At 43.6% G+C, this 14,998-nt stretch overlaps 1 protein-coding gene across 1 annotated transcript in view; it reads right to left on the bottom strand.

The window, feature by feature from the left end:
• DAPK1 (death associated protein kinase 1) overlaps positions 1-12,834 on the bottom strand; it is a 314,806-nt gene extending 301,972 nt beyond the window's left edge. Inside the window, 2 exon segments of the mRNA XM_030193688.1 lie at positions 12,252-12,422; positions 12,675-12,834. Coding sequence (XP_030049548.1) covers positions 12,252-12,358 — 107 coding nt within the window. The 5' untranslated portion in view covers positions 12,359-12,422; positions 12,675-12,834.
• Positions 12,835-14,998: the final 2,164 nt, after the last annotated feature.

Genomic DNA, 14,998 nt, shown 5'->3' with positions numbered 1-14,998 from the left:
AGCTGGCAGATGAGGAACTCAGGACCACGGAGTATCATCTAAAACTAGCCCCAACAAGGCTACCAGAAGAATCTGGGACAGGAGCTACTAGCCAGCAATCCAGAGCAGCTGCACGATCCGTCCACCATCCGCTAGGAGACAGAGAAAATACTGAACATTCCAGGCTGCACGATATCCTTAAGGGGCGGTTTACTTGGAACTATTTTCTCTGTCTCCTTCCGCTGGTAGATGGACACAACCCATTAGTCTGGACTGGTCTGGTATAGATGACAAGGAAAGTCATATTACATTCCTATATAGAGCAGTTTGGGCACCATTCTTGATTCTATACAGTTTAAGTCCAACTGATGATTATTCGTTCTAAACAGCCTGTCAGAGACCTGGATAACCAGTTAATCTGTAGCCTATTAAACCTGACAGACTACTACCCTTTTTCATCCTTACTTGAGCTGTAATCTGCAGGTATCAACCTGGATAACTCCATGGCCTGTGATACCACTACGATTGACTTCCACATTTCTACAAAAGGATCCTCTGTGTGTGCACACACACACCTATTGTAATTTACCATTGTTAAAAAAAAAAAAAGTTCAACAAACACAGTACATACAGTTTTGATTATTTGACCTTCACTGATCTAACCATCCAGCATATCAGACAGACCCCTGGTGACCTCACGCAGCTTCTTTTTCTGTTTTCCAAACCCGGGCCCCTACTTTTACCACACCATTGTGAGCTGGGACCCTGCTTTTACTGTCTTTGTTTCTGCATTGTTTGAGGGGTTACCACTGTTTTTCGTATTATCCGAATTTTCATTTATCCAACAATGAGCAGGTCCCATTTAGGTCAGATAATCGAGACTTTACTTATTTTTAAGGCTGACCAGGAGTGGAAGGGACAGTTTGAAAAGCCCTATTGTCTTACTTCTATGTTTCAGTTTATTTGTGTTTCTGTGGTGGTGCTGCTGAACAACCTCTCATAGAAATGCACTGCAACACTTTTGAGAAGTGTATGTCTTTCAAACACCCAGCCCAATCTGGCCCATGTTAAAAAGCTCCATGTGTCTTTTCTCAGCTCTTTGTCACTGTATTACATTAAGTTTTCAGAATGTTATTTTGCCCCTAGACTGATGGGCAGACATTCTTGACCCTTTATGTGCTTCACTTCCCCGCCCCCCCCCCCCAAAAAAAAAAAACCCAACCAAAACAACCCATCAGGTTTGAACAACTAACAAGGCTTACCTCTTGTACACCTATATCTTTAGGTGTTTGAATTTGCCTATACTCTCCCCTCTAGTCTCTAATATACATACTGTAATCCTCAAATCCCATTTGATATGGCTTTTGGTGCAGGCACTGCACAATTGCTGATCCTCCCCCCCCCCCCCCTCTTCAATGCCTATATTTTTCTGGGAAGTATAGTTTCTAAAATGGAACACATTACCCAACACCATTATACCAACGGCTAGCAAGATGTTGGAAAGTAAATATAAAGTTGTTACAACATTCTGTTGGGTTAGAAAAAGAAGGGGTTGAGAATGTCCATGGACATTTGGTCATTTTATCATTGTTATAGCAGCATAACTTCTACGTGCTACCTTGCAAGAATCTTCTTAATAAAGCCTAATAGCTATTTGGTTTGAAAATGGGTCAGCAGACAGGGGATTCCAGATTAAGCCCCCCCCCCCCCCCCCAAAAAAAGAAAGCACTCATACATTTCTATGAGAAAACCCATTCCAGCAGCTGCAGCACAGAAAATGCATAAAACATAGCAGTTAATTGCTCTTTTAAGTTTACCTCTCCCCTGTTCCCACCTTTCCTGACCACAAAACACACAGAACCAACATAGATGCACACAATTGCATGCATGTGTAACAGGCAGCTCCTTGTGACTCTGGGCAAGTCACTTAACCCTCCATGGCCCCATGTAAGCCGCATTGAGCCTGCTATGAGTGGGATAGCGTGGGGTACAAATGTAACAAAAAAAAAACCAAAACAAAACAGAGAGAGATTGGAAATAAAGAAAGAAAACTCCCCCTTGCACTAACGTTTCTTATTAGGTGTCACAATAGAATTTACTACTGTGAAACCTAGTAACCAGGAGCTGCAGAGTAGCTTTTGATTGGGGAGGGGGAGGGAGATTCAATCTCCAATCCCGCTCCCAAGCTTTCCAATCCTAATGCTATGCTGGGCAAATTATTATTCGGACCATGGCCCCAGTGGCCCATCCCATTCCCTATGCTAGTAACCGATTTGTATAGTACAGAATAGTGATGTCTAATGAGAGATTTAAGAGGCGCTTTTAGAAAGGACAAGCAAATCCCAATTGACACACCCAGGTTATCACATCTCAATTTTTGCTAGCATTTTAGAACAGATATGTCAAAGGATAGCCTGTTCTACAATAGATGGAGAAATGGATGATTAATGTGCTAGTTACATACAGAAGGAGCACACATTTTAGAAACATAAAAATATCCCAAAAAAAATTTTTTTTGAAGAAGCAACACAGGCACATACATGTTTATGTTAAAAACAACAGCATAAATGTTTATGTTGGCTATTTCAGAAGCAAACATTTATTTTTCCTAAGCACTCAGAGTCAATACCCCTTGCTAGTTTCAAATTGAGCAGAGATATCAAGCACTGACAGATTAAGAGGGGTGACCTCCTCTAATCCCTCTGGTGGACCACTGCTCAATAGGAGTTCTTTTCTGAAACCCAGACATTCTGGGTAGCAGGTGTAAGACTTGACAACCTATTTTGCACATAGATGTATATGCCATCTGAAAGGGGAATTCACTTTATTATTATTTTGTTTTTGGTCCAGTCTAGTCTCACCCAGAGACCATGCCCATTACCAGATTTTTTTTTTTTTTGTTAAGTTTTAGGCATGTATATCCTGGCTTTGTATAAGGAAATGGATTAAGTCATTTGCATACTATAAATGTCTAAATACTAGATTTATGCACATCTAAAACCCAAATATCATTTCTAAAGTAAGCATCACAACGTGTAGTTTGCTATTACAGTACAGCCTCGATTATCCAACCTTCACTAATCCGAACATCCGGCATATCCGATAGACCTCTCCCCCCGCCCCCGATGACATCATCGCATTGCAGTTCAGAATTGTACAGGTTCTGTTCCCGTTTTCCAGCCTCACACGCTGCAAAGAAGCTATGTTTGATATGAGACCATGCTGGTTAGTGTTACATGGAGGGGCATAATCGAATGGGGCCGGCCATCTTTAATGACAACCCTGTCAAGCGGCGTACCCAATTGTATTATCGAAACAAGATGGCCGGCCATCTTTCATTTCGATAATACAGTCAGGGCTGGCCAAATCTCAACATTTTGGCCGCCCTTGGAGATCGCCGCCACTGGTTTTCGCCGATAATGGAACCTAATGGCAGCCATCTCAAACCCGGCCAAATCCAAACCATTTGGTCATGGGAGGAGCCAGCATTTGTAGTGCACTAGTCCCCCTCACATGCCAGGATACCAACCAGTCACCCTAGGGGGCACTGAAATGGACATCTCAAATTGCTCCCAGCTGCATAGCTCCCTTACCTTCAGTGCAGAGCCCCCCAAAACCCACTACCCACAACTGTGCACCACTACCATAGCCCTACGGGGTGAAGGGGGCACCTACATGTGGGTACAGAGGGTTTTGGGGGGTTGGAGGGCTCCCATTTACCACCACAAGTGTAAAGGGGGGGGATGGGCCTGGATCCGCCTGCCTGAAGTGCACTGCACCCATTAACAACTGCTCCAGGGACCTGCATACTGCTGGTAATGGAGCTGCTTATGACATTTGAGGCTGACAAAAAAATTATTTTAAATTTTTTTGGGGGGGTGGGAGGGGGTTGGTGACCACTGGGGGAGTAAGGGGAAGTCATCCCTGATTCCCTCCGGTGGTCATCTGGTCAGTTCGGGCACCTTTTCGAGGCTTGGTTGTGAACAAAAAGGGACCAAGTAAAGTCGGCCAAATGCTCGTCAGGGCCGGCCTTCTTTTTTCCATTACCGGCCGAGGCCGGTCATCTGTTAACCACGCCCCGCCTTTGGTACACTGCCGACACACCGCCTTGAACTTTGGCCGGCCCCTTGAAGCCGGCCAAAATTGATTATACCGATTTGGCCGGCATTAGAAGAAGGCCGGCCATCTCCCGATTTGTGTTGGAAGGTGGCCGGCCTTCTCCTTTGAAAATAAGCAGGATAGTAACATAGTGGATGACGGCAGAAAAAGAGTTGCACGGTCCATCCAGTCTGCCCAACAAGATAAACTCATATGTGCTACTTTTTGTGTATACCTTACCTTGATTTGTATCTGCCATTTTTAGGGCACAGACTGTAGAAGTCTTGCCCAGCACTAGCCCCACCTCCCAACCACCAGCCCCGCCACCCAATCTCGTCTAAGCTTCTGAGGATCCATTCCTTCTGAACAGGATTCCTTTATGTTTATCCCACGCATACTTGAATTCCGTTACCGTTTTCATCTCCACCACCTCCCGCGGGAGGGCATTCCAAGTATCCACCACTCTCTCCGTGAAAAAATACTTCCTGACATTTTTCTTGAGTCTGCCCCCCTTCTGTATTTTAAATACAGATACCCTATGCTTGTTTTATATGCATAAAGTATGTTTTCCATGCATTTTTTAAGGGGTTACCATTATTCTCCGTACTATCAACATTTTCACTTATCCAAAACAGCTTGGTCCCATTTACATTACATAAATTGAGACTGTACTGTAGCTGCTATGTGCCCTACTGCCTCCTAGTGGTGGAAAAAGGAAGGCAAAACCTGCTTCCTTGGCACTGTGGCACCCTGAATTAAACTGTAAAATTCATCCTTTACAATCTGCTGACACTGGAATCTAACGGTTAGATAAATCACACAATGTTTAGGAACTGCTCCAAACCACCCCTTTGCTTTTCCACCGAGCGGGGAGACAACACAATGCAGATAAAGATTTTTTTCTTCTACTCCTGTACATATGTGCATTTGAAGCCAAGCTCCCCATATTTTTCCCACTTGTTTCTAATAGTGATGCCTCTCCCTGCCCCTAAGCTGTGGTCACTAACTTGCTGTACCATTGAACTATTGTACCATTGAAATCTAGACTGCCCCTATTTGACTGACTGTACATTTGTCCTTTAGATTGTAAGCTCCTTTGAGCAGGGACTGTCCTTCTATGTTAAATTGTACAGCGCTGCGTAACCCTAGTAGCGCTTTAGAAATGTCAAGTAGTAGTAGTAGTAACTATGGCAAGTTCCCTGGATATAATCACCAAAGCCTCTCTTAAATGGACATTCGTATCTCACCTCTCACTGTGTGCTACTCTCTGGATTTTTGCACTCTGGATGCTTAATCAAGCTGTAGGGACAAAGAATGTAACACTACACTGAAGTGCTATTCTATATTATAAACCTGATTTTTTACCCACTTAGCCCATGTCAGTTTCCATGCAGAGGATTGTTCCTGTAATAGGCCTCAAGCACACTGCTGACACATCAAGGCTAACAGAGGCAAAACAACTGTTCACAACAACCATTTACTGTGCTGGCGACCTTCATTGATAAGATGGCAACATCCATGGTGTCAAGAGCCAGGTCCTTCGGCCCCTAAAGACACAACATTGGCAAACCCCAGACACAGTCTCTGGACAGCATGACTCTTCCAAGTTCTGAGGAAAATGTAAAGGCTACAAAATAAACAATAAGGGTGATCTGGCTGTTATCTGATGGAGCTTGAGATAGCTGCTGCTCCAGCCAGCTGAGCCGGCCACAGGAGAATGGCTCATTAAAAGATGTGGTCCCCCTGTCTGCATGCTCATCTTGCTTGGGTAGAGCTACCATCTGCTGACCAGCCTGAGTTCTCTGCTGCTGCGTCGCCTGATCGTGAGCTGAAACCCACTAGCCAGCCTCTAAGTCCATGACTTCCTATGGATCCAGTGTTTGAGCGTCATCTGTCAGGCTGAACGGCTTTCTCCTTAGTGCTTGGGGTGTCAGGTGTCCTATAAACTTCAGGACCAGGGGTTAGTTCGTTATCCTTGCCTTGACAGGTACACGAAGTCATTGTTCTACCATCCTTATGGGTAATTCTGCGTATGCATCATCTCCGATCACATTTGCTATTTGCTGCCATTGTCTCTAATAAAACAGCTTTTCTATTATTTGTCATATCTGTACTTCTCTCTCTTGACCTGCTCTCTAACAAGGCACTGCAATTGTGATTAGCAATTTTGAAGTTGCAAAATAGCAACAGCCTTTCAATATATTTTAAATTCTCGCACCTTCCTCAAGTTCATCATATCTTATTCAACTGTACATACAATTTGCTTTCAGTTTATCCAGCCATCCATTATCCCCAATGACTGACTTTGTATTACCTATTTTACCTTGTCTATCTTTCAATTGCACTAGCCCCTTTGGCTACCTATGTGTTTCATTGTATTGTACGAACAGCACAACATAACATAGTAATTGATGGTAGAGAAAGATCTGCACAGTCCTTCCTGTTTTCCCTATCAAGATGGCCAGAGACGCATCTGCCACTTAATAGTGTGTTAATTACGAAGGAGTAACCCACACTAATCACAAACAGAGCAGTTGGCAAGTCGCACCCACATATAGGCAATTATAAGATGGCACTCTTGGACACAGGACTGCGGAGTCAGAGTTGGGAGTAATTTTGGGTTGTGTCAGAATTGTTAAAAATGTAGGAACTCCAAAAATTAAAAAAAAAAAAAGAGAGAGAGAGACACACACACACACACTATGGTATGATTTTATAATTTTTAATCTCTTTATTACAATTAGAACAGATACAGACACAACAGAAAACTATTATAAAATCCAGAAATCATTTTCATACAACCAACCTCCCTTACCTACCACCCCTCTCCCCCCGCAACAACTCTTCATATTCCCAACATTCATGACAGGTTTTGTTCTTATAACCTCCCATTATTCTGATCCTGCTTACTCATCTAACCCACAAACCCCCACCCCTCAAAAGTCCCCAGTACCTACCCCCACAATCCCTCCAACCAACTCTATAGGTGGTCAAGAGTAGCAAGAAGAAGCACCCAACTATTAAAAGGTCTAAGTCATTCAGTACTCTATTGCGTGCTCTTGAATATGCTGCTCCCGTACTACCAAAATTGTTCCCTCCTCTCACATTGAAGGTCAAAATATTATCATGGGCTTCCAACAACATAAGCGAATGGAAGAATGACAAGGCTTTATCATTTTAAACTTATGTATGCGCACACACACACACCTGTTTTGGACCTAAAGGACTGGTAAATAAGTTATATTTACCAGTACTTTAAATCCAGAACAAAAAAAAAATGTAAAACCTAATATCAGTCGAATCAGACAGTAGGAAAATAGAGGAGTCAGGGTTGAAGGTTTGGTGTACTGATTCCACAGCCCTGCTTGGAAGAGTGGTTTTGTATTCTGGCCACAGCATAACCAAATTCACTGTCAATACATGATGACACCAACAATCCAACAATGTTTTTTGGAGGCAATTCTGACACTGGTCACCCCAAATGCTGCACAGGAGTATCTATTCTATAACGCAGTGGCGTAGCAACGTGGGGCCATGGGGGTCTGGGCCCCCGTAGATTTGGCCCTGGACCCCCCTGCTGACGACCCCCTCCCGCCACCAACCCTCCCCTGCTGCCTACCTTTGCTGGCTGGGGACCCCAACCCCCGCCAGCCCAGGTCCTCTTCTTCCAGCGCAAGGACGTCAGACTCACAGAAACAGAATGAAGCCTTGCGCCGGAAGAAGAGGACCTCGGCTGGCGGGGGTTGGGGTACCCCGCCAGCAAAGGTAGGTGACAGCAGGGAAGGGTTGGCGGCAGGGGGGGTCGAAAAGGGTCGGCGGCAGGGGGGTCAAAGTTGTTGTTGGTGGCGCCGGGGGGTCGGCGGCGCCCAGGGGGGGGCTAAAATGTGCCCCCTCACCTCGGGCTCTGGACCCCCCTCCCGCCGAAGTCTGGCTACGCCCCAGCTATAACGGCATCTACACACACAAATTTTGATATAGAATATAGGCGTAAACATGCATCTGGGCGCTTTCACTTATTCCAGGTCAATGGCAGGAGTAAATGGGCACGGTTTCCAAGTCTTCTGAAGGCACACTTATTTTCTCAAGCGTTCGCTGTGGACATCCGAGCTCCAGGCCATTCTCTGCAGCTGCAACCATGCTTTTTTGTTGTTGTTGTTGTTTTATTTCTAGCTTTGCTGTCCCTCTGCTGCACCGATTTGTAGTTCCTTTCTACTACAGTTTTTATCATAAACCCTTTTTTATCGTAAATTGCCTTGACTCCTGAAAGGTGGTATACAAGCACTTCAATAACCACTTGCCTACCTCACAGAATACTGTAAGTGGGAGACACCTCCATGTCCATGCTCCACCCAAGTGCACACCTCTCCATGCATTTACTTGCTACCTTATAGAATAACACACAGTGCAGTTATGCACACAAGCAGCAAGTAACTACATGCAGCAGTTCTAGAACTGCCCTTCACATTTGCTAACAACCACCTTAAAATGTCTTCCCTTCCCCGCTATGAGTGCGGGTGACGTGTATGCGATATCAAATACACATACTCAACCCTAACTGGTCTTTGCCATTTTCAGGCAATGTGAAAGAGCAGATCGCAATCGGATAAATTCTCACTCAACACGTTCTTGTTATTAGGTCTAGAAATAAAATAAGCCAGACACTGGCTCTTTTTCATTGCCGGTTTGGATCTTGTGGGCCATTTTGCCCCGTTGCTTCCTTTTGCCATGCTCAGGACTGTGAAAGTCTGCCTGGCACTGACTTTCTTACTTCAACTCGAGTGTTTTTCAACTGGTATATCGCAGGAGTTGGGCCAGCTTAATTTCTGGCAAAACAGAGTAACTTTTGTCTCTAACAGTCAGGGGCAGCGATTCATACAACCTGCCCCTGCCAACCCCGGAGCCTGCTCTCTGATGCTTCCCACATAAGCAGAAGCAGGAAGTTAGATTGGAGAGAAGGCTCCACAATTGGCGCAAACAGGCTGTATGATTTGTTGACCCCAACTGCAAGAGAAGAAATTTTTTAAAAGGTACCATTTGTGTGGGGATGGGGTAGAAGGTAAAAATGAGTGTGAGTGTGAGTGTGTGTGTGTGTGTGTGTCTTGACAATTTTAGCATTTATACCATTTATAGTCAACTTTACCTTACAGTTCAAGGCATATCACATGCTGTCATCTTTCTATATAGTGATTCTCTCTGTTTATCTCATTCATTTTTAAATTTCTTCATTGATTATGAGGTGCATTTTCAAAGCACTTACACTTACAAAGTTCCATAGCAACCTATCGAACTTTGAAAATGAGCCCCTTTGTCTCCACCACCCCAACGGGAGGGTATTGCAAACATCCACCACCTTCTCTGTGAAAAAGTACTTCCTGATTTTACTCCTAAGTCTATCACCCTGCAACCTCAATTTATGTCCTCTGGTTCTACCACTTCCTTGTCTCTGCCAAAGATTTTTTTAAAGGTTATTTGCATATTCTAATACATGCCGATTAAGTGTTTTATTTGTATCGCGCCAACACTGAATGTTATATCTATGTTATATGAATGTTCTTCCATGCTTGCCTGTTATGGTATTTGTATTCGGTTGACATTAATATTTCTGTTATAAACAGTAACACTGTAAAACAATCATATTTCTGATACTGTATCATGCTAATCCTATTACTAAGTTTCAATTTGCCATAACGAAGTTACCTTTAATACCTCACCAACTGTATTTATAGTTATATTTGGTCATTTGACTATTGTTATGCTGTTAACAACTATCTGGCTAAAGATGTAAAAAGACTGGAAGCGGTGCAAAGAAAAGCTAAGAAAATGGTATGGGATTTGCGTTGCAAACCGTACGAGGAGAGGCTTGCTGACCTGAACATGTATACCTTAGAGGAAAACAGAAACAGCGGCGACATGATACAGAGATTCAAATATTTGAAAGGTATTAATCCGCATACGAACCTTTTCCGGTGACGGGAAGGTGGTAGAACTAGAGGACAGAAGTATTTTTTCACGGAAAGGTTGGTGGATACGTGGAATGCCCTCCCGCGGGAGGTGGTGGAGATGAGAATGGTAATGGAATTCAAACATGTGTGGGATAAACAGGATTTTTTTTGTTTAGAAGGAATGGATCTATGGAATCTTAGCGGACATTGGGTGGCAAGGCCAGTATTTGGAGAATAAAACCAGTGCAAGGCGGACTTCTACGGTCTGTGCCCTGAGAAAGGCAGGGACAAATCAAACTTGGATATACATATCAAGTATTACATACCATGTAAAATGAGTTTGTCTTGTTGGGCAGACTGGATGAACCATTCAGGTCGTTATCTGCCGCCATTTACTATGTACACCACCTTGGGTGAATCTCTTCAGTTAATACATCTCAGTAAATAAAGTGTGAACATTCTGCTGCAGATCTGCCATCTGTAGAACGCAAAAGTTGTCCCTAAACCAGTTTGTCGAATCCACCCCTTTCAATACTACCCTTTGAGGAGCTCATAAATTTCACTGAGCAGGTCTGTGTGTGTGGAAGAGTTATCCAAAGATCTTCTGAAATCCAAGCGTACCACATTCAAACACTCACTACCAATCTAATTCTCTAGTTCTCCATGAGGAAACTCAAGTTTGATGAACACAGTTCCCCACCATACTACCTTAGATCAAGCAAACTGCTGTATCCAGGATGCATTGTTCTCATTAAGCCAGTCTGAATGCAGAACAGCTGTTCTGAGAATAGCCACCATGTTTGAACATTATCTTTTATGACATCTCCTCAAATGTGTACAGGTCACCATAAGCATGTCTCGAGCAGCTGCCAGTTCCAGATGCCGTATATACAACCGTGCACTTTCAAGCACAGGTGGACTGACAGAAACCTGGGCCCACTGGCAATAAGAGTCTTGGGCCCCTAACCACCTACCAAAAGTGATTAAACTAAATGAAGGTTAGGGGAGAGTGGGTCCCCTACTGCAGTGGGCCCTTGGGCACTATCTAACTGTCCCAATGGTCAGTCTACCCTTGCTTTCAAGTGATACTTATTTTACTCACTACAAAATTACTCTTAAATTTTCTCTTTACAATACTAGATTGCTAAATTGTATTTTCACTAGTACAATAGATGTCACCAACAAAAACCTTACATGGCAAAAAATAAAAACAAAGCATACCACACCTCATGTTTCTGGTGCATAATGTTCTCTACCTTTCCATATTACTGTTACCATGAAGGGCATACACACTATCACACAACTGGTTACAATTACAAACAATATATATATATATATATTTTTTTTAATATGATAAAAGTTGGGGGAGGGGCAGAGCAGCAATTTACAAGTTTAAAGAATATATTAGGATATGCCTATTTCCTCAAAAATTAACATTTTGTCAGAACTAAATCACCATCAATAACTTTATGATCGTGATACTAAAAGGGATATTCAGAACAATCCAGAAACATAAGAAATGTGAAGCTAAAATGATCACACATTTCAGAACAGATATACAAGGAATTAGACTTGGGTTTTTCAAGTTCTCAATACTTGTACTACCTTACTATCAGCTTCTTAGTATCCCTTTCCCACCAAAACTGATTTTAGGATTTGTGCTGACAATATCATTTCCTCATTTCTTTGCTAAGGAGGAAAAGTCAATTATCCAGAAGTAGTACGCGGATAGTCGAATAAATTAGTCCCTTATATCACTGTGGGATTGTTAGTCTACTTGATTATATGAAAATAAAGGTTAACCACACTAATTTTGAGAAATTTTAACAGCTTGGTACTGAGTAATCCACCATAATTTGCACTAGTACTGTTGCTAGTGAACAAACCTTGATGTGTGTTCTATATTTCGGCTTCCTCTCACAGCATAATTTCCTACCAAGGTGGTTTCCAGTGAAAGCTGGAACATTTTCACACCCTCCGCATCTCGTCCTTGGGCAGATATGCAAAACCCTGAATATTTCGTGCAAGGATCCAAGTAATATACATCCCCCACCCCCACACGTTTTAACAATGCCCTGGCAAAAGAAACACACACAAACATAAAACATATCCAGCAGCAGCGAGCCAGCAAGCGTGCAACTTATATACCATCATTTGGAGACTAAAAAGGATCGACTGCTGCAGCTCCTCCACAAACATGCCCACACAATCAAAGCAGCTTTTTATTCCTACCTCCCGAGTTCCTCCCCGATCTCGTAGTAATCCTCGACGTTCTCCTGCCTGAAAACCGTCATGATCACTCCGTCCTGTGGTAGAGCCGGAGCTTCTGCTGAGGGCATCACAGTGCCGGCGTGTCCCCGGCGGCAGCAGCAGCTGCTGTGGCCACCACCATCGCTCCCCTCCCTGCCACAAAGAGAGAGACGAGTAAGAGGGAGATCGGGGTGGGGGCAACGGTGCCGCGGCCGCACAGATACCGGGAGGGGAGGAGTGGGGGGAGGAGGATCTCTCGTGTAAGAAACCTTCCAGCACCGGGTCTCTTTGCACTCGGGGGCCAACCCACCATAGGAGGGTCCCGCACCTGCCGCTTCTCAGCGCTGACGCTCAAAACCTCTCCCCCACCAGTGAGCCAGGTCCAGTCGAATAGGGCGCACTTACCGGGGAGCGAAACCGGCTCCGCACGCAGCAGCCGCAAGGGCGACGACTGCCAACAGCGCAGTTGTTGCCGCGGGTGCAACCGAAGCCCCCGAGGTCGCAAACTAAAGCGAGGGCCGCACAAATAGAACACACTCGGGAGTCACACACAGTAGTCCGCGAGGCAGCCAGGAAGAGGCGAACAGCGGCCCCGTGAGAGAAGACACAGCGCGTCGCGAGGCGAGGTGCACCTGCAGCCAGCCAATGGCAAGCCGCCGGCCCCTCCCCCTACATCGACTGCAACCTGCGCGACTGGGGAGGAGAGAGCGCGAGGGGCGGCGCGAGAGTGTCCTGAAGAGATACCGACCGTGCACTTAGTTCGTTCTCGCTCACGCGCTCCCTCTTTCTCGGCGTTTATGTACTTTTGGCGTGCGTTTTTTGGTGCCTGATGCTGGTATGTGGTGTGGTGGACACGGAAAATAAATGTTAGACCTTTGTATTTTCCTTTTCCTGTCTCATTCCTTTACGTGAACCCTGGAGGCTCTCTCATCTTGTTGTTATATTCCATTTTCTTTCCTAGTTTATTTGCAACCAGCTAATTTTCTTCAGCTGAATAGCAAGCGCCAAACTATCTAATGAGTTTGTTTTATTTTTTGAAGAAACTGAAGTATACCAGGAGGAATGATACGTAGCTAAATTTGAAGTCATGGCTGAGGGGTGACGTTCTCAAATTTCAACTTTATGCTAATTGGAACCTTTGCCTGCATTATGCAAGTAAATATTTGTTCTCAGGAATAGCAGTAAAAAGTCATATCAAGACCGTGTTTACTAGGACTAATGTAGATTAATAGATTTGACAAGTGGCCCATAAGCGGAATGACCGAGGACAGTTGGTATTGTAATCTTCTGCCAGCGCAGGCAGTTACTAAGTCCAAACTTCCCCAGTAGCCGAGTTTGATTTCTGAACACTTATCTTCTTGCAGGGCGAGCTGTTTTCTCCATGAAGCTATTATGAATGATCACATAAGGTTGGCCAAGAAGTAGAGGTGGCTGGTATAGAGGCCAACCAAAACTGCCACCAAAATTGATATCTTTTGGCCGAAAACAAAACTGCAGCTGAAACACGTCTCATAAGTTTGGTTGTGTGAACGTGAACCACTGAGGACTGTCAGAGTTTGCAGTCTGCATACCTCTGCTAAAGTCAGAATATATCAATTTAAATAACGAAAGACCCTATTTTAACTCCAAGCAAAAGAACTTCCACACACATGGAATGCAGCTAATGGGGGGGGGGGAAGCCACAGTGGTTTTATAGTGGCTAACTTTGCCCACACTTTGAGTGACAGCTCACATCATAAAGCCATAGGGATTATCAGATTTAAATTCTTGCTAAACTTTTGTATCAAAACGCATTTATTTGGAGCCAGTGGTGTATAGTAACTAAGTAAATATAACTAGTTACTGTACTTAAGTAAAAGTTTTGTTACTTTTATTTATAACAAATTTTATCCTGTACTACTTTATTTTTACTGAAGTAGTAGTTTCACTAATTTTTATTACTTTTACTGTTACATCTGATGCTTAAAGTTAAAAGTAAAAACAAAAAGCAGAAGTGAGATGCAAATGAGAAAACCAAATGAAACTGTAAAACTCTTCACGTAAACAGTGGATAATCTCATTTTAAATTTTGCTGTTCAGTGAATGTAGCCTATATAAACACAGTGGAGTTGCCTATGGTTGTTGAACTAGTTACTGGTCTCCAGCCAAATAGAACAATGATGAGTTGGGTCACTTTGAAGCAGAGATGAAGCTGTAGCTGAACCAAGGTGAACATACATGTCTATCACAACAGACTGCCAGTCATCCAATGGAAAATTTTACACTGGGGTGACTATCCACTGGATTGATAAGAGTCTTTGGAAAGGAAGTCTGCTTGTCTGGCCTTAAAACTGGAGGGTTCCCACATATTTTATTATTATTATTTATTGCATTTGTATCCTACATTATTTTCCCACCTATTTGCAGGCTCAATGTGGCTTACAGAATTTTGTTATGTCATAGTCATTACAAGATGTCAGATATAATTGGTAGTGTACAGAGTTTTGTTATGGCATATTCATTATAGGATACCAGATACAATTGGTAGTATACAAGGGTTAAGTAAGGGAAAAGATAAGGAAGGTTTTAGGAAGGATAGTATAGAAGGTGGACTATCAAAGCTGGTGGATTCGTAGGTATTTTGTGGGTTATGGGTTCTCTTTGTATGCCTTGTTGAAGAGATGTGTCTTCAGAGATTTGCGAAAGTTTGTTATTTCGGCAGTAGTTTTCAAGGCAGTTGGTAATGCATT

The sequence above is a fragment of the Microcaecilia unicolor genome, chromosome 2 (genome assembly GCF_901765095.1).
Source record: "Microcaecilia unicolor chromosome 2, aMicUni1.1, whole genome shotgun sequence".
NCBI lineage: Eukaryota > Metazoa > Chordata > Amphibia > Gymnophiona > Siphonopidae > Microcaecilia > Microcaecilia unicolor.
The sequence above is the reverse complement of the archived record's forward strand: the minus strand, read 5'-3'. Positions and strand labels throughout refer to the sequence as shown.